The 25606-nt window shown below is 43.1% G+C and overlaps 2 protein-coding genes across 2 annotated transcripts in view; one reads left to right on the forward strand and one right to left on the reverse strand.

The window, feature by feature from the left end:
* Positions 1-257: 257 nt before the first annotated feature.
* Positions 258-25606, reverse strand: part of Trappc3l (trafficking protein particle complex subunit 3L) — a 45466-nt gene continuing 20117 nt past the window's right edge. The window contains exons 4-5 of the mRNA XM_075959226.1: positions 4684-4869; positions 258-377 (exon numbers count right to left, since the gene is read on the reverse strand). Of these exons, the coding sequence (XP_075815341.1) occupies positions 258-377; positions 4684-4869 (306 nt within the window). The remainder of the gene's footprint in view (positions 378-4683; positions 4870-25606) is intronic.
* Positions 6887-12733, forward strand: Calhm5 (calcium homeostasis modulator family member 5). The gene is made up of 2 exons (XM_075959225.1): positions 6887-7504; positions 10780-12733. Exons 1-2 carry the CDS (start codon positions 6965-6967, stop codon positions 11167-11169), a joined length of 930 nt encoding a protein of 309 aa, XP_075815340.1. The 5' UTR covers positions 6887-6964; the 3' UTR covers positions 11170-12733.

A 25606-nucleotide genomic window follows, 5' to 3' on the forward strand; every position in this document is an offset into this window, starting at 1 on the left:
TGCTTCTTTTTTCCCCTATTGCCACAGGTAAGTGGATGGGTAGACTGGCTGAGGAGGGATTGAGTAATATGTGGAATTCATGCTTGCTGTTTTATAAGGAGTTATTTGCATTTGAAATGGCAAAATTGTGTGATACACGGCAAGTTTATAAGCCTGTCCAAGCCCATGCCATCAGGCAATGCAGAACTTCTGCGGCGGTGTATGTAGCTAATCCTCGCTGGTCAGCTAACCACCCATGGCACTCTACGTGCTTGTCTTCATTTTTTCCGTCTATATTTTTTCTCGTCCAGCTTTTTTAGAAAAGTTATTCCAATTTCTGTCACACTGTCGCCTTTTAGTCTGTCTTGCAAGAATGTAACTTCAGCAGCCAAATGAACCTAGGAAAGAAAATTAAAAAAAAAACAGGCTTGTGTCATTTAAAAAAAAAACAATTTTTTTTCAAAATCTATTTTTTCCTATCTTTCTCTTTTGATAAGAAACATCTGTTTTGTGAATAAAGAACCTTGAACTGTGCTCTCCAGAGATATCTGGACCACACATCATCAGTATGGCGTGAGCACTGGAGGAAGGGTGAACCATCCTACCCATCTCAGAAAGAAAGCAAATTTCTGACTCAAAGATAGACCTCTCTCTGGGTCCCTGGCCAAGCGGAACTTCAGAAGAGAAATGGGTCTTTATAGGATTTCTCTCAAGCTGACTTGCCATAAAACATTCTGTCATTAGCTAAACAATATAATTGCTTATTCTAACAACATTTAGCAATTGCCTATGGCCTTGAGAGCTTTGAAAAATACTGACTAAATACATTATAAATATAAGATTAGATATTGAATTACAGACATGAATATTTGATGGCCAGGCCTACTTTTCAACTTGAAAGCATTTCCCATTTCCCAGACAATGAAGTAAACCCAAGGGCTTACTTCTCTATTCATTAAAATGTGTTCATGTAAGAACAGCATGGTATTTCTGACCATTGGGATAAAGAAGATAAATAAGTGAGGGGAGCTGGTAGAAGAGAGGAGTAAGTGAAAGGCTCCTGGGTCTAGCCAGCAATTAATTAATATTTATTGAACCTTACCTGACTCACCCCTCCCAGATAAAGAACTCCTAGGCAATGAACCTGGATTTTCTAATCCACAGGCCTCCAAATGTCAGATCAGCTGGCTCACAAAGAGTGCAAAGTCCTTGCCTCATGGAACCCACTGCCTTAGTTACGGTTTCTATTGCTGTGAAGAGACACCATGGCCACAGCAGTTCTTATAAAGGAAAACATTTAACTGGGGTGGTGGCTTACAGTTCAGAGGTTCAGTTATCATTATAGTGGGACATGGGGACATGCAGGCACACATGGTGCTGGAGAAGTAGCTGAGAGTCCTACGTCTTGCAGGCAACAGGAAGAAGACTGTGTGTCACACTGAATAAAGCTTGAGCAAAGGAGACTTTAAAGCCTGCCCCCGCAGTGACACACTTCCTCCAACAAGGCCACACCTACTCCAACAAAGTCACTTTACACCTACTCAACAAAGTCTTATGAGGGCCAATTACATTCAAACTACCACACCCGTCATCCAATGAAAGAGAGTGGATGTTTTTGAAATATAGGGCCTATAATTAATCTCTGAATTTTCTTCTCTATGGTTTTTTATGTCTTAAAATATATAACAGAAAATCCTTTAAAGAAACACACAGACTGCTTCTGCTGAAGCTCTTTGGACATGTGAGATCACTCGTGGTCAACGCATATGGTCAAAATAATTACCCATGAAAGCTGGTGACTTCTTTATCTTATTTTTGTTTGAGTTATATAGTTACCCCTTTCAGTGTAGCCTCCTATAATTCTTCTCTTCCCTTTCCTTGATATAATGCCTACTGATGCAGATAAAATCTAACATAATCTAGGGTACTACATCATGAATGATCTACAAGGAAGATACATGCAATTATCTCCATTGTCTTACACTTTGGGGGTATCAGTTACTTTATCCCTCCCTTAATTTCCATAGATAAAATTATATGCATGGATCCTTATTGAGCAGATCAATAACACAGGTTTAGAATGGTTAAGAGCTCATTCTAATAGAGAAGATTCTGGAAAAACAAGACTGCTGGTTGTTGCCTCTTCGTCAGCTGCTGCAGCCTCACCAGCCTGACAGATTCTCTTATTTCTCATATTTTCTTCATCACAACCTCTACCAAGGCCCGCTCCAAAGCCTTGGTAATTGGTAGTATATTATGGAATAATCTTTTGTACACTGTGAAGATGTGTCTTTGCCCTCTGATTTGTTTAATAAAAAGCTGAACATTTAATAGCTAGGCAGGATTTTGGGGGCAGAGGGGATGCAGGGAAGGAGAGCAGAGTCACGGGAGTTACCAACTAGATGCAGAGGAAGTAGGAGGTGAATGTGCCACGGTGAAAAGAGGTACCACCACATGGTAGAGTGTAGATAAGAAATTTGGGTCAATTAAGATGTGAGAGCTAGTCAGTAATAAGCCTAAGCTATTGACCAAGCATTTATAATTAATAATAAATCTGTGTGGTTATTTGGAAGCAGGTGGTTCTGATGAAAAACCCTACCTGCAGAGCTAACTGTATTGAGTTGGTCTTGTTAGTTTTCTTGAAATACTCTGCTTTCTGGTTTCTGTGACCCCATCCATCACTCTCTATCAGTTTCCTTCTTCTGAATACTCCATGTTGCTGCCCTTTGTAGTCTTTGGGTGCTCTGTTTAACTCTATAATTTTGTTCTGTTTCCTAGAGTTCTAACGATGCTTGCTTTTCTTCCCACTACACAGAATCTCCTTAGGTATTTCTGTCAGTTCTGACACCTCGTCAATCATATTCCACAGGCACATATAAAAAACGGGGGCAAGGCATGGCAGTAAACACCCGTAATCCCAGGACTCTGAGGCTGAGGCAGGAGGATCATGAGCTTGAGGCCACCCTGTACTACATGATGAGACCTTGTCTGTAAATAAATGAATAAAAAAAAAAGAGACAACTTCTTTCGGAAATCCTCACTGTGTGTTTGCTGAACATCTCAGCATTAACAGGTTCAAAACTGAGCTCCCCCTTGTCAATTTCAACCCTTTTAGTTTTGTTCTGTTGGTTAATATTGTAATTTTCCCTACAGGTTTGTTCAGAAACCTGAAGGCCATTTTTCAATCTTTCTTTTTTCAATTGCGTCCCTTTCTGCCAGCTGACATCTGAGTTTTGACTGTTCTGCCCTGACAAGTACTGGTCCAGTGAGTTGCCTCTTGATTACTGCTGCCAGGGATGCCTTCTGGTTTTCGTTGAGGTTCCCAGCACCAGCTTTATGTCTGCTCTCCTCCCTCCCTCAGCATTCTCTCTTCAGTGTACACTCTCATCTGATTGACAAGGGACTGGAATTTCTAGAACGTAAATTTCAGACTCTTATTGCCTTGATTATAAACCTGTATGCACTGCTTTGGTACTTTCAATATAGAAATATTGAATTTCCCGGCTTGTCATGTGGATCCCTTCTTTTATCTTTAAAGAATTCAAGCATTTCCCATGGCAGTCCCTCCCTTAGTCTTCATGTCAGTCCTGAACTATCTGAGTTTCTGGTTCTTTTATTTTTGAGGATCCTTTGAACATTCTGTCCCTTCTACCTGAAATATTACTCTTTTCCTGTTCGCTTTACGAAAGCCTTCACCTAACTCCCATGGTTCCTTAGAAAGTCAGTTCAGAGTTTCTATCAAGACTATACAGATTCTCTCCTACTCCAGGTCTCCCTCGACCCCTGTATCACACTTACCTGCACATGACTTCTTAAACTAGACAGGAGATTCTCTGTATCTTGTCCATCTTTGCAGGCTCAGTCCCAGGCACCTTACGGATGCTAATAACTGTCTCAGTTAAACCAATGAATACCTTAGGTGTGAAAGTCAGCCTGCACTGACCTGTACCTCCTGTACCACAAGTCCTCAGCTAGTCCCCTCCCACATAGCCCCAAGGTTGGCAGCTCAGACTGCCATGCTATGATTATATCTACAAAGAGGTCTAAGTGGCAAGGAACTTTCTGGCGCGTCCACACAGTGGCCTGCAAGGCACCGACACTGTGTGAACCTGTGGGTGGTTTGTCTAGCATCAGCAAGTCTGCAGAGGCTACTTGTAAACTAAGCTGCGAGAAATCCTCATCAGCCACAACTGCGTGACCTACTCCTGGGGCTCTTTCCCTTTTTACTAATCAGTTTAGCATGTGTGTGTGCTCTCACATACGCATGTTCTGCAGAGTGTGAAGGAAAGTCAACCTGCAGGCGTCAGCTCGGTCCTTATACAATGTGGGTTCTAAGAATCGCATTCAGGCTCTCAGGCTTAAGGGCACATGCCGAGCCGTCTCCCAGATTTCTTTTCTTTCTCTCCCGCAAAAGTCCTTAGTCTTCCATTTCACTTTTAAAATTTTAATACGGAACCGGACTGAGTTGCCCAGGATGGTGCTGAATTTGCTTTCTATAGCACAAACTTGGCCCTGAACCTACAATCCTGATCTTCCTATGATTGGTACCTCCCAAGGAGCTGAGCTGACAGACTTGCAGTAACAGGCCTTGCTCTGTCCCGGACATCGCATCTTTAGAGACTGTGCATTCCTTTTAGGCTGGTACACTTTGAGAACAACACTGGATGGCTAACACGCATGACAAAGATGAAGCACGTGCTTTACCATCTCCAGGCCGCCTCGGATGACCCCACAGAGCAGGCTGCAGTAGCACAGCGCAGATCGTCCTGCAGGCAGCTCTTCCACAAACTCAGCCAGAGGATTCTTGTCTAGAATCAGGGAGAATTTGTTTCGGCTTGAATTGTGACAGGCCACGCTCGGCGTGATGCCCAAGTACATCTTGAAAGCAACCTGATAAAGAGCGAGAAGATGACAACATTTAGTCTCAGACCGAAGTCCATTTCCCGGGAATTGCAGCACGGCATCAAGCTTGCCAAGCTGAGGCTGCAGCCAGGGTATCTGTGCCCACACTTTTCTTTGCAGTTTACTGGCCATCTGCCATGGGAGACTCTTAAATTATTTTTTAATTCTTCTAGAATATCCTACAGTACTAGGTTTTGTGGAACAATATGGTTTGTAAAACAGAAAATATTATTTCTAAAAACCCTTGGAGAAAATGCATCAACACAACATTGTGGTATATGCCACACTGATCGTGGCAGACCCTGAGATTAAGAGTTCAGAGGTTCCGGGCATATTCCATAATAGGAGGGCACTGGTCTGAGAACATACTGTGCCATGGGGCAGATTAGGCATGAGGATGTGGTTTTGGACACAGAATTATACTGTAGATGTTGATCTTTGAGGAGGAGCAAGACGCAGTGGTGGGAGCAACATAAATGTGTGATAACGCAATTGTCGAAAGTGTCTGCTGCAGTGTAGGACGCCAAGAACCCCGCAGCACAGAGCCAGGAGAGACCTTAGACACTCCAACTGTCCTCCACAGCCTTTGCTTTCTGTCTGTCTTTGTTTTTATGCAGATCTTAAGCAGGGCTGGGACTCACTTCTGTTTGAAACATTATTTTACATTTATTTGTTGTGTGTGTGCATGTGTGTGGTTGGCACACATCAGTGGATGAGGAGAAGCTGGTTCCCCTTTCCTACCATGTGGGTTCTAAGGATAGAACTCGGATCCTCAGGCTTACTGGAATTCACCTTTACCCATCAGCCCTCTCTCTCATGGGCTCCACTGCTTCTTTGGAAGCACAAGTTTCACAAATGTGTGATCTGGTATTTAGAGAAGTAAAGACTGACCTTTTAGTTCCTGGCTCCTAATCCAAGGCAATTTCACCAAACACCTAGGCCCAGCTTCTAAAGCTTATTAATGGAAATTTGTCAGCTTGATGTGCTGCCGTCATTCAAAGGCCTTAATTAGCTTAATTTTAAAATTAAGAGCAGCATGGGAGAAATGGAAGCAATTTTCTTAAATTATTTATAATTTGAAGGTGAAAAATGTCCATTCATTTGCTCATTTGGTTCAATTTAATAGGCTCTTATGGAGGAGCACCTGTCTCTCAAGGGCCTGCCACAGTGTAAGTTCAGTCGTCACTTGCAAATCAAGCTACTGAATGAGTTTGAAGTCTATGTTCGACACCAGAATCAGACCTAGAACACATGAGCATGGAGAGAGCTAGCATTTGACAAGGGGACAAAGTGGGGTGCAGATGGGGGCAGAGACACTTTAGACAGAAACATGTCTTGGCATGAAACGCCATGTTGAGGTTCAGCAAAGGTCCAAATCTACCACCTGGTGGGCAGCTGGGAGGCCTGAAGACATCCTCATGTAGACTCCACGGCTGCTCTAGAAGGGTTTTCTTTGTGTCAAATGATCAAGATCTGAATCAAGGAGTCACATGAAGAGAAGTGAGGGTTCCTCTTTTTCTCTGAAAGTTCAGTTAGTTACCAGACTTCCCTCATAAATTCCAATCATCCCAATTCTAAACGGTGTTTCAAGTCTTTAGTGCAAGCCTTTTTAGGACACCTGAACCGCTGTCTACCAGACATAGAGCATAGAGCAAGAGAAGAAACCTATTGTGAAATGCTGGGTTTGGAGACTGGATTGACAACCAGTCAGTCAATGGCTGAAACCCATTTCCGCGAGGGTCAAGTCTCCTGCTGGAAATTTTCTGTACCATAATTTGTGCGAGAACTTTCGATTTGCAATCAAAAGCCCACCGGAAGAATATTAATAGGAACCTGTGCACGCCGCTTTTCCTCTTCAGCGTCTCAGCCCTCAAGTGTCAGCATTCACCAGTAGGAGGCATTATCTGAACGTTGTTGGGAAATTAGCATTCCTGGGGAATGACATTGTTTCCTTATCTGGCTGGAGGCAGACAGAGGAGGACTGTTGTTTCAAAAGGGCTCCACCCTCCACAGCCACAGCTGCTGTGCTACAACCAAGGCAAGCGCTCTTTCCTCTTCCCCCTCGTCGTCGTGTGTCTCCAACATGGATGCTTTTCAGAGTATTCTGAAATTCTTTCTTAACCAAAAGACGGCTATTGGCTACAGCTTCATGGCTTTGCTGACCCTGGGAAGTGAGCGTCTCTTCTCACTAGTGGCCTTTAAGTGTCCCTGCAGCACGGAGAACACAGCCTATGGGCTGGTTTTCCTCTTTGCCCCTGCCTGGGTGTTACTGATCCTTGGATTCTTTCTAAATAACAAGGCGTGGAGACTCTTCACCGGCTGCTGTATAAATCCCAAGAAAATCTTCCCCAAGAAACGCTGCTGCCGCTTCTTCTACGTCCTGGGCCACATCACACTGAGTTCCTTGGTGGCTCCAGTGATGTGGCTCTCTGTGGCTTTGCTGAATGGGACGTTTTACGAATGTGCCATGAGCGGGACAAGGAGCACAAGTCTCCTGGAGATGATTTGCAAGGGCAAGCCCAAAGAGTGCTGGGAAGAGCTGTACAAAGTCTCCTGTGGCAGAAGCAGCATGGCACCCACGGACAACGAGGAGGTGAAGTTGTCCCTGCAAGCCCAGTCTCAGGTAAGGACAAATGTCACTCTTTGTTCCAAGTGTGAACGTGGAGATTCCTCTCTGTCTTCCTGTCTGCCAGGCCAGAGTTTGAGTCTTGCCGGAATATTTTGACACTAAGTGGAAATTAAAACAGGACGGCGCATTAAGACAATCTCAGGAGAAGCTTTTCAGGGACAGGATGGATCAGTAAAATTGCTGATTGGATAGTGTAGTCTCCATTTCCAAAAAGAAAATACCCTCTGGGTTATGCATATGTAAATACTTAAGTGCTCAAAACCATCTCTCGGTTGACTTTGTAAATAATGCAGAACGAAAAGCCACACACTGAGTGCCAACCCCAAGCTGTAATTAAGCATTATTGCCTTCTATCGATTACTTAATTTTCAAGCTGGTTTCTCAAAAATCGCAGACACAACTTCTTCATCCACTGAAACACAGCCGAGCCAAATCAGCTTCTCCTTCTCAAAGTAGCTTGTGGTGTCATTAGCATGGAAACTCGCTTGAGTGACCACACTGGCCACTGCTCCTTGTGTGCGTGGATACTGCCGGGATCAAGAGTTTCCCAAACGAAAGAGGGACCAAGCAGTCTTTAAAAGGCCTTCAGTGAAGAGTGACCATATTCCCTAGAGAGATGATGACTTTTCTCTCTATGCTGTACAGCTAAAGATGCTCTCGCCATCCTTTAGAAGCTCGGAATTTGGAGTATTGCTTTACTTTCGAGAAGTAATTTACAGCTCCAGCTAATCAACACAGGGAAGGAACTTGTCATTTGGCCAGCTATATGAGCACAGATCTCGATGCATAGCGCTGGCCTGGCCTTGAGATAAAGTTGATTTCCTATTTCTGAGGTCAGACGAAGCAATAGGAGTAGATAGGAGCAAACGGAGTCACCATTTCTCAGGAATGCTATTAGCACAGGCACACTATACTTTTACTATTTTAGAAAGAACTTGCAGTTATAACAAGTGCTTTGAAGCAAAGTTGGCTCGTACCATCTAAAATAGTAATAAAATCATATTCTTCATAAACTAATAAGCCAAAAAATGTTCCTAAATAAACTCCTTTGTTTAATGCACAAAGCATAGGTTAGATGGAACATGTCAGGCTCCTGAGTGCATTCCGTCTTTTGTTGAGGGAAGGTATTAATTACTAATGTTATCATAGTACAAATGACACATGGTTGACATCCACAGTCACCAGGCTCCATCCAGCCAATGCCAAGTCCAAACGCTCATCACTGTGTAAGCTCTTTAAATCTAAGCCCAAAGAAAATATGCACATCTGGTTATAACTTAGCTTGGCCACAACGACCTTTTGAATTTTCGGTAGCATAAGGACTTGGGGTTAAGACCTACAGGAGGATATCCGAGAGATGTGGATGAAGGGAGATGTGGCAATAGCAGGTGCTGACTGTGAGGTTCAGATGGCAGCAAGCACCACACAGTTCAAAACAATAATTGGCCATGTGGGCGGAGGTGGAAAAGTGCATTCATTCATGGGTGGGTGGGGCAGAGCAACAAGAAACCCAGCTGGGTGACTCTCTGTTCTTCAGGATGGTGGAACGGAGTAGTGGAAAGAGCTCAGCCTTGCAGTCAGCTGACTTTGAATCCTGATGCTGCCACTCCCCAGCTCTGTGGTGTAGAACTCTCCATCCCATTCTTCTCACAGTGCGGGATGGTGACACTTACTCTGGAAAGTTACTTAGAGTTAATGGACATAAAGAGGCATAAAGTTTCTAGGACATTATTAAATATTTCAAGATGCAAAGAAAACTGGCAGGATTTGGGGAAAGAGACAAATAGGATACTATTCAGGGCTGGATGTGGCAAAATCTCCTCATTCTAGCTGGAGTTCTAGGTGTTGTGGGCCTGGGAGGAGGAGAAGACTCAGCATTGAGAAACAGCCAATGCTGAGGTTGTACAGAAAGCAAGAGCCGATCTGAGTCGATCACATAGTTTCTATCTCATCAGGATTAGCTCAGGTAGGTGTGGGGAGGTAGCTTCAATCGCAGGAGGCCCAGTCACAATGAAGAAGGGATGCTGAAAGAAAGGAAGGTCGGAGGGAGTCAGCCACAAGCCCACCGATGACTGGAGAACAGGAGGACGCTATGACTCCTGTCACATAGTGACTGTGCCTCACCTGCTACCAGAGGACAGAGACGCTTGCAAACGAGTGGATAGCAGGTGAAACTCACCAGCTTCTTGCCCAGTATTATTTCTTTGGGTTCCCCCAAATATCTTCTGAGATGGGTAACATTAAAATCATAATAGAGAAAGAGGTACAGGAAACACCCATGGTGAGGAGAAAGCCAGGTGTTTCGCCTGAGGAATACCAACTCAGAAATGGCACTTATACAGGGTGAGACCCTTCTAGTAACCCCTGAGTTTGGGAACCACTGAGTTAAAGCTCATTTTGGCTCTCCTATGATCTGAGTGGATCCAACTGCAGGCTATTGCTCATGTGCTCAGTTGTGACCATCTGTCGAGCGTCCTTTGAACTGAAATCGAAAGATGATTTCAAGAAATTGATTAGTTGTTCAAATATAAAATTAACTTGAATTATGAAAAGTTCAAAATTGGACCAGCAAATTTAGAAGATATGTTAACTATAGACTTTTGGTTTTAAAGTTAAAACACCAATAAGAGCATTCGTGTTTAGGAAACTGCTTGCTTTTTCTAACTTCAGAAATTAAGAACAAACAATCCTCAAAGTTTGAAATGACCTGACCCTCCCCCTTTTTATCTCTAAACATTTAGAACAGCTTTAAATTCTTAAAGTTTCTGTGTACTGCTGTAATTATTGTATTGTTTCTGCTTGTCTGTTTTTTTTTTCACTGTGAGCAATGCACTTGGGATTCATAGAGTGGCTGCTGCTCTCTACAAAGCCCCATGGGAAACGTTGCTCAGGAGTGTGTGAATGAGTTGATGAACGCCTGGACACCTGGCTCACAAACCGCTTGTTCATTCAAATAACAACCACGATGCATTAGAAAGAATTCTTCCTTCTAGCCATACCATTGGAAGTGCTTTAGGAGTGAGTTATTCGGTAATCACTCTTTCCATCTGTCAGCTTTCTGGTTATTGCTTTGCAGAGCAACAACGTTGAGTCAACTTCATCTTTATTTTGACTGTCAAAAAGCATTTAGAGTTAAGGTGAATAATTTGAGATGAGATGGCAGTAACGACTGTGGTATTAGCATGGTTATATTCTCTCCCGGAATAGTACCCAGCTCTCTGAGATGTCATTTTGCTTTTCTGTGTCCTTAATATCTCTTTTTCCCTAAGATTCTAGGATGGTGTCTGATTTGTTCGGCATCCTTCTTCTCTCTGCTGACCACTTGCTATGCACGTTGCAAATCTAAAGTCAGCTATCTGCAGCTGAATTTTTGGAAGACGTATGCACAAAGTGAGAAGGAACAATTGGAAAACAAACTCCTGGAATGTGCCAACAAGCTGAGTGAGAGGAACCTGAAATGCTTTTTTGAAAACAAGAGGCCGGATCCCTTTCCCATGCCCTCTTTTGCTGCCTGGGAGGCGGCTTCCGAGCTACATGCATTCCACCAAGACCGGGAACACTACAGTGCTCTCCACAAGGTGGTAGATGATGGTCTGGAACAATCCCCCCAAGAGGAAGAGACAACAATGATCCTGGTGGGCTCCGCCCAGGGGCTGTGAATCGCCAACCATCGCTGGCTCAGGTGGACAGAGGTACACTAATTCTGAGAGTGTCCTGCTGTCTCCACAGCAACCTAAGCCTCTATGTTTTCTCGCCAACAGAGCTTCTTCAGAAGATGATAACACAGAGAAAACTGAGATGCTGAGTGAGGACAAAGACACCCTGAGTTGGTGGAGGGTTGGGCCTAAGAGGTCCGACAGTTACTGTAAGCGCTAAGATGCTAAGATTTTATGACTCAGCCGGCAGACTCTGGCAAAGTGGTCTGCCGCTCATTGCAAGTATCTGTTGTGGTATGGGGGGAGAGGGTCTGTGCACAGTGGCATCTGCAGAGTGGCCATCAGGAAGCCTTTCACAAATATATCCAACACCTTTCAAGATGAAGGAATTCTAACATTAAACATTCCTTTCCTTGGAAGAACTCCATTCTCAAAAATCACCAACTGAAAGAATATAATGTCTAAAACTCAGAGGTTTCCACATGGCTGCCAGGTCGTGGAAGTCTATCTCTGGGGCAGGGCTACCTCATGATTGCTGTATGCGGAAGGCACTTATGCCCTCACAGGCCAATTTCTAATGTCTAAAAGACAATCATAGAAGGCCCACATGCAAGACTGCATTGATATAAAGACCAATACATTAATATTGTATATTAAAATATTTCTCAATAAAAATTCCATCCCTCCCCCCTGTTTTGTAATTGAAAATCACTTTTATGGGTCCCTACTAAAATCCTAGGTGCAGGCATGGAGCCTACTATGTTGTGGGTATGGCTCAGTTTCACTGGGCTACTATAACCAAACGCCACAGACAGTGTGGCTGGTGAACAATAGTTCTCACAATTTGAGAGGATAAACTTTTGAGGTCAGGGTAGCAGCACAGGGAGGACCTGGTGACGGATTTTCTTCAGGTCACTGTCTGTTGATACCCCACTGTGAGTCACGTGGTGAGAAGAGCCAATAAGCTCTCTAGGGCATCTTTTCTGAGGGAGCTCAGCCCACGCTGTAGGTTCTGCCCTCATCAAGGGACTCCCAAAAGACCACCTCATAATGACATTACCTTTGAGGTTAGATTTCACTATATGAATTTTAGAGGGCTATAAACATACTATAGAATAGATTGGTGATGACTTGATATAGGTCTTGGGAGACTATCCACAGTAGTCCTAGCATAAAATTGTGTTTTATTTTATAATTATCAGAAATAATGTGAGTGTTACTATGCAACATTTACTGTGTGTGTAAGTGTGTATCTGTCCGTGTTTGTGTGTATGTGTGTAAATTCCTATAAATCTCTGAGATCGGTGCTAAGCCACAGTATCCACATTTGTCAGTAGCTCACACCTTATGTCACTAGCTCTTTGTGTTCCCAGATCTAAGAAGGCTTCATCTTGGATCTCCATTAACATAAAAGGTGATGAGATAAATAAAGGACATTAAGCCTATAATTCGTGATCCTAGAGAAGCTAAATAAGAAGGTGAACCCAAAGAAAAACATACAGTTATCCTCCTGGATATTGGAAGGAGACAAGATTGCTGGGCAAAAATTGGGAACTTTGGGGTAGAGTGGGATGGAGGTAAGGGGAAATGGGGAGAGAAAAGTGAGAAGGGGAGGATGGGGAGATCTTGGGGAAATGGGATAGTTGGGATAAAGGAAGGGTGGATATGGGAGCAGGGAAGTATATATCCTAATTAAGGGAGCCATTTTAGGGTTGGCAAGAGACTTGACTCTAGAGGGGTTCCCAGGTGTCCAGGGAGATGTCCTCAGCTAGTTCCTTGGGCAGCTGAGGAGAGGGAATCTGAAATGGCCCTATTCTATAGCCATACTGATGAATATCTTACATATCACCATAGAACCTTCATCTGGCGATGGATGGAGATAGAGACAGAGACCCACATTGGAGCACCGGACTGAGCTCCCAAGGTCCCAATGAGGAGCAGAAGGAGGGAGAACATGAGCAAGGAAGTCAGAACCATGAGGGGTGCACCCACCCACTGAGACAGTGGGGCTGATCTATTGGGAGCTCACCAAAGCCAGCTGGACTGTGACTGAAAAAGTATGGGATAAAACCAGACTCTCTGAACATGGCGGACAATGAGGGCTGATCCATGGACAATGGCACTGGGTTTTGATCCTTCTGCATGTACTGGCTTTGGGGGAGCCTAGCCTGTTTGGATGCTCACCTTCCTAGACCTGGGTGGAAGGGGGAAGACCTTGGACTTCCCACAGGGCAGGGAACCCTGACTGCTCTTTGGACTGGAGAGGGAGGGGGAGAAGAGTGGGGGGAGGGGAGGGAAATGGGAGGCGAGGAGGAGGCCGAAATTTTTTCAATAAAAATAAAAATTAAAAAAAAAAGGTGACGAGAGACTTCAGGGGAATCCTATAGGTCCAAGAGCCCCGGAAAATCCTGATATTATGATTTATAATGAGAAATACGTTTTGCTTTTGTGTCTCTCCTTGGCCCAAAGTTTCTAGAACCCTTGGATTCTTTTTGTTGCTGTTGTTCATTTGTTTTGCTTTTCAAGACAGGGTTTCTCTCTGTGTAGCCCTGGCTGTCCTAGGACTAGCTTTGTAGACCAGGCTGGCCTTGAACTCACAGAGATCCACCTGCTTTTGCCTCCCAAATCCTGGGATTAAAGGAGTGCACAACCATTGCCCAGAGAGACCCTTGGATTCTTATCACGTGTCCTTTTACTAATGATGTGACTCCTAAACATCTGTAGATAGGGTGGCTGTCAGGAACAACCAGGTGATTAAAAGGCTGACATTTCAACCTCATCCTCTGACTTCCAGAGAGTAGGTATGGGCTGGGAAATCAGGGGATGAACACACGTGTGTGCGCGCACACACACACACACACACACACACACACACCACACCACTTATACTCACACACCACACACTCATACAAGCACACACACTCCACTCATACGCATACCTACACACACATATTCACGTATACATACACACATTTACACATAAATGCTCCAGATACACACTCATACATGTTCACACACATAGCAAATGTAACGAAAAGTCCAAACAGGTAATAAGTATAACACTTTCCTGAGTCGCGTGAGCTACCCTAGTGAATCAACCATTGTGAAGAAAGAATCAAGAGCGCCTCTAACTGGTAGCTGCTGACCCGGCACAAGCTGTAAGCAGCCTGGGCACCTACTGCCCATGAAGAAATAGAATCCAAAGTCACTCATCCAAATGGCATCCAAAGTCAGGAAAAATTCTTGGGAAATGGGTTCTAAACCTTCGTGGGACACATGCTTAACTCCAGTTAGTGTCAAAAATGAGCTAAGGTGTAGGGCATTTACTTTACATTGGAGAATTTATCAGTATGAGAGAAAACACCCACTCTTTGTAGTCCAGAAGTGTTAATACACACACACACACACACACACACACATACACACACACACACACACACACACACATATATAACACTCTCCTTCAGGTTTCAGAGGGGCAGCATCGGGAGTGTGTATTAGGTATGGAGACATAGAGATTGGCAGAGATGACAAAATGAGGATAAATATACCAGTAAAAAGAATATGAGTGACTCTCCTTACCCCTTCTTGACTAGGAGCTTACCCACCACTGTCTACTGAGACCTAGAAAGCAGATAGAACTCAGCCCATAACCATGCAGCTCTTGGGTTGGGCCAAAGGTGGAGGCAGCAGTTCTACAAAAGTAGCTTAGTGGAGGCTGGGAGTGAGGAGAAATCCCTGGGGTCCATCTCTCCCAACCTCGGAGCCTTTTTGTATTCAGTACACTCGGGATTATGGACGTCTCCTTCAAAGTTATCCAAGCCGACAAGCTAGCAGCCTCTACTTTTTGCTGAGTAAATAGGAGAAGAGCTGACCCTCCTACTCTGACAAGTCACCCTGAGATGAGCCAGGTCCTCTTCCTGACTCCTGGTCCGATACCAGTGGAGTGGTATTTAGTGCAGGACATAAACAAGTCTAAGACACCTTATCTGTTTCCTCAACAGCCTTGGAAGGGGATGGCTGGAGACAGGGAGCATGAATTGGCATCTGTTCTTTTGTGTCTAAAGGGTGCGGGTCTCCAGACGTGTGGAGACAAGATGTCTGTGTAGAGAGCTTTAAAAGTGTGAACAATTTGTTATCATAGACGGGCTCTATAGAAAGAACACCAAACTTAAATGACCTTCCAAAGGGAATGGACTCAGGAAAAACCCACTAACATAATAAATGTAAGTAGATGGGGTTTCAAGTAAGGTGTCGGCCCTACCAATTCCCTTAGTCCATGTTTTGGAGCCATCTGCATCAGTTCCAAAGGCTTCAGATGAGGCTCTGAGCTCTTCAAGGTAAGAGAGACCTTTTCCCATAACAGGAGGAGAAATACCCAAGCAAGAATCAGCTAGTGGTCCGGGGTGACTTTTAAGGAAAGTTTATACAGGAGCATTTGGGAGATCATCACTCTGGAATTAGATATCTGGAGGTGACAGAAGGGTCCCCCAATGTGTGCTATGAAGCTTTCCTTTAGACTCAGAAATGACATGAATGGAAGACATCTCAGGACCCACCCAAGCCCAGGCTCACTGCCCCTTCCAACTTCTAATTTCCCTGAAGCCACAGCAACAAATGTGGGCAGCTGCCTTCTCCTCCCGCCGCTGCTGTGTTACATCAGAGAAAGGACAGTGCGCTCTGTGAAAGGGTCTGATGTCTCCCCAGACAAGGGGTCGATACAAGAAAATGCGAAGATATTTGATTTTCATTTGTGTAATTTAATTATCCCCTAAAAATCTAATCACAAGTACATAAGGTTCTTTTTCTCCTGTGCATTCCTAGCTTTTTGTTCAGACCCAATTAATAAGCCTTGCAGTTTTAGGACGCATCCAGCTTATTAATTTCCAATAGGAATGGAACAAAGTATCTAGCAAAACTTACAAAGTCTTGATAGACAAGTAGCTAAAGAATTTCATACATATTTTGCATATAATATATGTTCTCAGGCTATGTTTTTAAAAGTATATATTATTTTCTTCTTATACATGTAAAACACTGCTAAGTGTGCACACACCTAGTAGGAAACTAATGCAGCTATCCACTTGAAATGCGGTACAATAGTTCACAAGCTAATGATCCCGAGCTTTGCCATAGCAACTGGCTACGACTCTAGGAGTCAGCAGACGGCAGAAAAGCCATCCCTTCCCTCCACGGCTCATTTCAAGGATTTCAACTAGTAACTGTCATGTCGTTCACTTTTTGTCACTATGACAAACACCTAAGATAAGTCAGCTGTCAAAAGCATAAGGCTTGTCTTGGCTCATGATCTCGGGAGTTAGCATTCATGACAGGCTTGTCCCACCTCAGGCCTGTGGCCCCGTCGCACATCATGTGAGGTTCATGGCATAGCAAAGCCACTTACCTCAGGAAGCAATAGAGAGGAAGAGCGATGGGCTGTGCTTCCCGCGTTCCCACTTAACGCATGCCTTCGATAATCTAAGTCCTCCCACTACACCCCACCTCTTCCCAACAGCGCCTCCAAACCATGAAAAACTGGAGCTCAACCCTTTCCCGGGCCTTTGCAGGACATTACAGGTGCAGACTGTAGCACAGTAGTATTATCAGACTTAGACTTTGGGGTTACTGAATTCTCTAAGACAGATCTCTTAATTTCCCCAACATTCCCTCTTTGTCTTCTGTGGTATGAGTTAGAGGATATTTAGTTTCTTTGGGAGCAAGACTAGTGTCTCTCTCTTTTATAACCTTAAACTCATTAGGAAAAACATTAAGGCTAAATCCAAGCTCTGTTCATTACTGTGTCTCGTTTGCTCATACTTTCCAATAACCTGGGGCTTTGAAAATCTCATTGTCTGGCCCACTCCATATATCCCCATATACATTTTTCTTCTTGTAACTGGATCTTGGGGTTTTGAAAACTATCCACATAACTGTTTTCAAGGAATTCATGGTAGTGACAGGGGCATGAATGTGTGATATTTGCAATACCATCTGGTTTTCGAATAGTGACTTATGTCCAGACCTTATGTCTCCAGGTAGGGGAAAGCTCTAATTAGAACTATTTGACATGTGCACTGGTGCAATTTTAAGTTGCCAGTGTGATACCATTAAATGAATAGGTAGGAAGAAATAACAACGGTGTTTGTTTGTTTGTGCCGTGTAGCCTAGATTGGCACTGGACTCCCCACGTCACTGTCACCAAAGCTGACCTTAAACTTCTGATCTTCAAGCTAGAGAATTAGAGAAGTGGGCAATATGGTTCAGTTCAAGCTCAAGGTCTGAGAAGTAGAGGAGCTGATGCTATAACTCAGTTTGGGGCCAAAGGACAGAGAAGATGGAGTTCTGATACTGGAGGGCAGGAGAAGATTGCACCAGTTTTTCAGTGTGAGAAGAATGGGAGTGGGTAATGAAGAGGAGGACAGAAGAGAACTTGGAGTAAAGAGAGATCGACAGTAAGCTAATTAAGGGAAAGTTGGAGAGAAAATGCAAATATATCCCCCACCTGTCTCTTTTGTATTCTCCAAGCCATTAGTAGATTGGATGGTGCCCACTCCCATTGGGTGCGGGAGGACTTTAACATCCAGTCCACCAATTCAAATACTACCTTTACCCAGAAACACCCTAATAGACATATCCCCAAAATAAAGATTTACTAAATGAGTGTTAATCTAATCAGGTTGGCATCCAAAATTAACCACCACACATGGTAAATGAAATAGAATTGATAACTCCAGATAAAAGATGGAACTTCCTGATCCAAGGCCCCTCCTCAGACAAAAAAAAATAGATATGAAAGCTGGGCCCATACAAGGTGTTAAGGTTGTTCACTCATCTTTCGCAGTGTCCAATGATCTGTCAAAATCAGCCACCATGTAGGAAACCCAAGTTAGTCAAGTGTCGAGAAAGGAACAGAGGGAAAGGAGAATGTGGTTCTGTCGTTAGAGATCAGCCGGCAAGCCAGTAAGTGGAGAGACCTTCGGGAAAGTCTGGTTCTCACACAGCAGGCATGGCATAAAAAATGATCAGAAAGCTTTGAAACGTCTGCGATGTGAGACCCGCACCAAACCAGTACAAGCCATTTCTACACATGTGAGCTACTCCACATGGGACTGTGTCCTGTTCAGATTGTTGAGCCAGGAAAACCATGAGCTCTAGCAAATACTTAATGTGCTAAGCGACTAAATTGGAGGGAAACCTGAAACAAGACATAGTATGAACTTAGAAAAAACCCACAAAATATAATTTATACAAAGATCCTCCCTTGCTTTTCTCTTGACATTTTCTTGACGTAGTACCATAGCTACGTGTCATGGTTTAAAAACATGAACTAGTGCCTCTCCAAAATATCTCCACCAAAGCTTGAAATGCATTTTCAAAATATTTTTGGTTAAATTATAGCTGAAAAGAACATAGAGCTTCGGGTTAAATTCCATCTGAAGTAAACACAGTGTTGGGAGGACTCACACACTAAACTATTAGTTATCATTAACACCTGGGTCAAAAATGAGCACGGGGGAGGTTACAGGATAGAATGGTTTTGAGTGAGCTGGAACAGATGGACTAACCCTCATCTTGCTAATCCATGCATTGCTCAGACCCGCAGCATCAGCTTCCAGAGGGGAGCATGTTACAAGTTAGAGTCGGGCTCCACATCTGCAGGATCGAGTCTGGACTGGAAGCACGAAGGCTTGCCAATGCGAGTTAAATTTGATCTTAGAACAGCGGTTCTCAAACTTAGCTCATGCTGAAATCATCTGGAAGGCTTGGTGAAGTAAAGCGGTCTGGATTCCCTTTCCAGGTGTCCGAATCAAGAGGTTTAGGGAGAGGCAAAAGCAAGCAGGTTCTCTGGCGGTGCTGATGTCACTGGGTCAATGACTGCATTTGGGGAATTTGAGATGGCTCCAATGTGAGGAGCCAGCCATTCTGGGGAAGAAGACTAGATAGAATTCATAGTTTTGGATTCTGCCGCAGACTTACTCACTCAAACATCTTTGTTCTATCAGCCTGACCAAGAGCCCGGGAGCCGTTCCATTTGTCTAAGGATACTCTTGATGCTTCAGAGCTTATCTCTCATAAGTTTCTCCCACCATCTATTTGTCGGTGTTCTTCACTGCTATTCTCAATTGTGTCTCTTTCCATTACATCTTCAAAGGGTCTGTTATCCGAGTACCTGAAAGCTATTATTTCATGCCATTTTGTGTCCCCTTATTGATCTTTTGATTGCTTTTCAGAACTAGAAAAGAGAAACCTTTACAACTCCTAATGACATAATGGATGTAGACAATAAATATTAAGTTCTAGTCTATTAGGTGAAAATAAGAGCCTAATTCTATGCAACTTGAAGCCTCCAATCTACATTAGCATCCTCAAAAACAGCAAGCAGACACTCAGTATCTTGGGATGCAAGATAAGAGTTAAACACAGAATACTACTTGGGAAGTATTGTTTACAAAAAATGAAACCCGACAATAATCGGGTTTACGGGAAATTGTAGAAAAATGAGGCAAGTAATTAATATAATAAGGAAACAACCAGACGAATTCCCATTTAGATGACCCTACTTTGTATTTGTTGCTGTTGGAAACAGACCCTTTAGGAAAGAGTCCCTAATATCCCTGGGGGAAAGTCCGGGAAAGAAACATTAGGACTCTGCACCTGATATATTCCTGCTAGTAGCAGAGTATCTGACTAAATTCTCGAAGGTGACCTTTCATATTTAATATCTGATAATTCAGATAGGAAGAGTTGCTGGACAAGTTCTGCTCTGTTGTTGTGAAGAACCATCTTCTTTAATCTTAAGGAAACTGGTGAGTCCCCTCCTTATGCTCTTGCTCTGTATCATTCTCAAGAACTGCTTTCTTTGGATTCAGAACCAAACTATGGCTCTGTTCCTGTTGGTATTCCAGTAAATTCACTTTTAACACTTAGCTAATGTTGTAGTGCTGGGATTTTTTTTTGTCTCACCTAAATTTCTCAAGCATACTTGTGGGGAAGACTATTAATATTTTCATTTTTTATAAAACACATCAACATTAAAAAAGGTTAACATGGCTAGTCCATTGTTGAGGTATCAGAAATGAATTTGAACCCTTATTTGACTGGTAACACACACACACACACTGCTTTCTCATGTAGCTACCATCAAAAGCACGTGTTCTCATTTATAATGTGGAGATCTTGAATAAGTACATCTCTGAATCTGCCACCTTAAATTATGGGCAATAGCACACGGGTCCCCAGAGTGGCTTTCTGACATGTTTCTGGGAATAAATGTCTCTCTTCAAGTGTCTTGGCCTCTGTCAGGAGCACTGGACCCTTCTGCATTCAGTGTCTGGACATTTGGGACAGTTATTGCTCAAGTCTGTTTCCACTATATCAATGAGATCATAGTCTCAGCTTGCTTATTCTTGTTAGTTAAAAATGACAACTGATAAAATTTGCTTTGGTAGGAAGTTCATAAAAAGTTTAGAATTCTCCCTAGACTTTAAATTTTATATAGCTACCTTTATCTGCCTCACCAGTTCATTTTTCATAATTTCCTAAACCTATAGCTATATCAGTATCAAGAAAAAATATTTACAAATTATAATGCTATGTAAATTATAATGAAAAAAGATTAAAGTAGAGAAAATTAATTAATTTACCTAATTACATTCACTAGATTATTTCAAAGATGAGGACAAAAAAGAGAGCCTGGTTTCACAAAAGAGAACCTGGTGCTAACAAATGATTGTAAGGACAAAACTTCAAAATGTATTCATCCTTGGTAGAGTATATAACCTAAGTCTTGGAACATGGTGATAGGTTGTATTGTAAAAACATTTTGAGCCCTAGATGTTAACATAAAGAAATGTGCATCTGCAATAATGCAAGCTCTGATGGCTTAAACAGAACAGGGTTATTTCTCCCAAGGGCTTCATTGGGATCTCCATGGCAGGAGGAAACATAAGGGACAGCAATCAGGGCTTAACAAAAGTTTTATTCCTTAAACAGTTGGCTGACTTTCAGAAGTTCACTGACCCGGGATGGGAAGCAAAGCCGTTTTTAAAATGTGTTTCTGAATTCGAGCTTGAACGGTTTCCATCATCTTGGAGCAAATGTATAGAGAGTGCTGGCTCTTGTCCTTCCTTCTCTGCGATCCGCCCACCTCCAGGAGCACGAAAGAACGGGCTTCATTTTAACCCAGCTCTTCAGCCTGTGTCACATCTTTGGAATGCTTTCACTTTTTAACTTCAGTGTATCTTATTATTTTATTTGAAGTGTTGAAAGGATATGAAACGAAAGGTCCACCTCACCCTACAGCAGTTGCTCCACAGTGACACGGGACACGGTCGCTCTAAACACAAATACTCATTAAAAACACAAGGGGTCCTTTAAATGTTCTATTGCCTTTGTCCTGTTGAGAGACCATCTTTTAACTGGTAGAAAGTTAGCTTCGAGCACTGAACATTCTGTAATGCTCAAGGGGGTTTTATACTCAGGGGGTTTTTATAGGGCGGCTGTAGTTAAGAACCACTGCCTGGAGATCCTGGAGAGGTCAGGGCACGTCTGGACCAAGTTTTCCTTTTGAAACAACTCGAAATCCAGACAAGCCGGGATGGCCCGGAATTCAGCTGGCCTTCCAGGTGTCTCTGCTTCTTTATGCGCAGAAAACTCTGCAGGGTTTTGTTTCTCAAAACATTTGCTCCATAGTTTTCTCTTGATAAATTCATTATAAATAGCTACCCTGTTGCAATGCTTCCAAAGCTGTTACTATTTTCAACCCACAGGCGTAGGTATGGTTAAAAGATTTTGGGGCTAAGCCATATTCCCCGAATGTGTCACTGTGGCATGTTGAATTAATGGTACCTGCATATCAGAGACAAAACGCCACTTTGACTTTCCACGGTGTTTTTAAAAGCAGGAGATGGGATCCCTAAACACAAGATGGAGACAGAGAAAACTACAGACTGTGTTAATGTAGCTATCCCCTCCCAGCCTCCTTGCCTAATTCTCTTGCTCTTTGGCAACAAACTATTCTTGTCTAATTAGTATGTAAGTATTCGATCCTTTTGCTCCAGTTTCTTAATGAAGGCTCCCATGCATTGTAACACTTGTGTTTACATAAGTTCAGGTGCTTTGTGTAATGACTTCAATTATAATTCAGGCTCAATGTAAAACAAACAACTAGAAAACCTAAGGACTTAGAGGTAAAGATTTGACTTCCCTGAATTGATTTTAAATGAATTTGAGAGAAGTTAAACATTATATTTATATAAACAACAAACAAAGAAATAAAATCCTGTAGCTAGAGATAGCCCAGTTGAGAAAGTGTTTGCTGAGGCATGAAGACCTGAGTTCGAGCCCCAGAACCCACATAAAAATGCCAGACAGTGTGGTGCACATACAGTCTCAGAGCTGGGGAGGTAGAGACAAAAGAGGTCACTGGGGCTTGCTGGCCAGCTGGTCTATCCTACTCGGGGAGCTTCAGGCCAATGAGAGACCCTTTGGGAAAAACGATGCTAATGACTCTTAAGTTGTCCTCTGGCCTCCGCATACATACTCACAGGTGTGCATGCATGCACAAAGACGTATGAATATGTGTCCGTGTGCATTCATACCATAGGCACACTGAATAAATGAGTCACACTAACAGGCCCCTATGCAGAATGAGGCAGCCTAGTTTACAGACACTGGCATGGAACATTTAAAACTTCTGCCACTGAGTATTTAGTAATAGAGTCAAGGACAGAAGCTGGGAGGAAGCCTGACTTACTGCTATGAGACCTGATCACAAGCAGAAGGGGAGGACAGACATTTATTCAATAAGGTGAAAGGAAGCAGGGGTTTTTCTTTAGGGACTTTCAGAATTCCCTGACCATCAGGCCTTAGCACATACTTCTCTGGGATCAAAGGAAACACATTGTTCTCAAACACAATCCTTACAGTTTAAAAATAATTTCCCTGAAGGCACCTTTTCTTCATATTGGAACTCTAATGAAGCTGCTCATATGGCCTCTGGGTTCCTCCTAAATCTGAATTCTAAGACCTGTAGCCCAGTGCGCCTGCACACATATTTCCCACAAGAAACAGTTCCCCACAGATCTCTTCTCCCCATTCCTGAGGTGTACAGCAGAGCAGATCAAGTGTGTGTTAGATTATATAACAGGTTTTTTCCTACTTAATGGGAGAAAATTTTAAGTGGCTACATATTTTTTTAAGTTTCTTTTTTTTAATAACCTATCTACGACATTTCTAGCCTAAATAGTAAAAGTTCTTAAAATATTTTATGAGACAGTTTGGTTATTAATACTACCATTTTTAAAATATTGAAAATTTTATGACCGCAAAGAATTTTTCTTTCCTTTTAATTTATTTCTACCCCCTTTCTTCTCTGCCCAAAAATGTTAAGTAGAAAAACGGCCCGACATTTAGCTAACTCCGATGCCAACCTTCTCTGGAATGCTGTGTTATGTTGGGCTGTGACTTCTATGGAATTCAATCCCGTTTACCAAGGGCTCCCACTTATTTTAATATATGTTAGGAAGAAAAAGAAGAAGAAAGGCAAACAGCTCATTTAGGTTGTGAGTTAGGCTTTGCCAAATAGCGGTGGCCAAAGAAGATGTTAAGCTTAAACTTAATTTCATTAGCGTCCAGTTTTTCCAGCTGAAGAATTAGAGGAAGCGGGGAACCCAGCCCAGGGTTAGAATGGGGCACACATGATGCGTCTGCCTGCACTGTGCTGAGAAGCGCTTTCTCTGGCCTGGCCTGCAGTTTCCATCCAGTTTGCTGTGAGCCTGCATTCTCCACATCTGTACAAACTCTCTGTCTTAACAAATTAATTTCTACCCCTCCCACCCCTACTCCCCGAGTCCTCAGCTCCAAGTATGGTAAGGAACGCCTGGGTTTTATACTCAGAACTCTTGGTATTATTCCAGTGTCTCATTTTTCTATTCCAATCTTAGGCTTCATGGGAAGTGCATGGAACAGCATATAATATCCAAAAGTTTTTCTTATATAAGATAGTAGCAAGACATCCAAATAATTTAAGATCTGGGCTGAACTCTATGAAATACGTGGTACACACTCCTCCCATCCTCCTCATTAGCAGGTTGTCGTGGCTAGACCACTGAGTTCCCAAGATGGCTAGGTCCCATCTGTGTGGAAATGTTCTGCATCCTGTGTTCATATCTGCCCTAGGTAGTTAGTTATGTGGGGGAGCCAGAGTCCCCTCTAGAAGACAGAGGTCACATTATCACCTGGAGAAACTGATGGCTAGGCAGCCACAATAATGTGCTCGTGACGGCAGACGGTCATGTTTTGGGAAAATCATCAGGAAAAAATCAGTTCTATCCATCAGCGACAGACTTTAACAAAGAAAGGAGCAGAAACAGCAGGGAAAGAGAGAGGTTCTCTTGGGTCCAAACCATCCCAAATGGCAGAGCTGCTGACAGTGTCTTAATGACAGCTTGGGACCAACCCAGGGAGGACCCTGACTGGCAGAAAGAAGGACTGCTATCATGTGAACAGAAACCTAAACTCAGCATTTCTCAGGAATCTCAGGAGACAGGGTCCAGTGTGTCAGGAAGGCCATTACTTTCCGTATCTGCCCTCAGTGGTCAACCACTTTAGACCAAGGGCCTCTAGTTTCTGATTGACCCAAAGAGCCCCCATGCTAGCTCCCAGGCTCTTCCAGCCTGCACCCCTCCTACTGCTGCTACGGGTCCGCATAACTGACAAAGCTTTTCCTGCAAGGTGTTGTCCTTTATTCTCTGGCAGTTTGATTCCCACAAGAAGCTTTTCTTTCTACCCATGGAGTGGTCTAGTTTGGTGTTGTAAGAAAAGGTGTGTGTGTGTGCGCATGCGTGTGCATGCATGCTTCACAAGTGCAAGGGAGTGCATGCAAGGAGGAGGCAATTAGGACGGAGTAGCGAGCAGCTGTAAAATGGAAATAAAGATTCCTATCTTGAGAAAAGAAAGACTATCCAGAGGTCAGACACAGGCTGCTCTTGGACTACAGGGCAGTGATGGAGCACAGTGCAATTGCTGGGTAACAGAAGGAAGCAGGACTTGTGAAACACAGCAGTTTTCATGGTAAGTCATTAAAAAAAAAATCTAATTGTTTAGAAAGGGAAGGAAGCCAAATATAAATTTTTTTAAAGGAGAGTAAGTAAAACGCAGAAGTATATGGCACAATGGCCTTTTATTTTAAGAAGATAGCTTAAAAAACAAAAACAACAGCCAAAAAAAATTAAACAACCTCAGATATGATGATGTTTGTGACTTCAGTAGTCTGGGTCAAATTCTTTTTATCTGGGCAGTTTTCCTAGTCACATTAAAAAAAAAAATCAGGTCATCTCAGGCAACACCATTTGGGGAAATAAAAAGCAGAATACTCACAGACAGGACTGGAAAACATTTAGGAAAAAAAGGAGAGAGAAACAAAGAAAAGCTCCACAGA

Source organism: Microtus pennsylvanicus, chromosome 1 (assembly GCF_037038515.1).
Source record: "Microtus pennsylvanicus isolate mMicPen1 chromosome 1, mMicPen1.hap1, whole genome shotgun sequence".
Taxonomy (NCBI): domain Eukaryota; kingdom Metazoa; phylum Chordata; class Mammalia; order Rodentia; family Cricetidae; genus Microtus; species Microtus pennsylvanicus.

Bases quoted from the DNA above. Each gene is read 5' to 3' on its own strand.
- Calhm5 (XM_075959225.1), top strand. From the start codon at position 6,965: ATGGATGCTTTTCAGAGTATTCTGAAATTCTTTCTTAACCAAAAGACG. The intron at 7,505-10,779 runs GTAAGGACAAAT...TTTTTCCCTAAG, and splicing joins CCCTGCAAGCCCAGTCTCAG to ATTCTAGGATGGTGTCTGAT.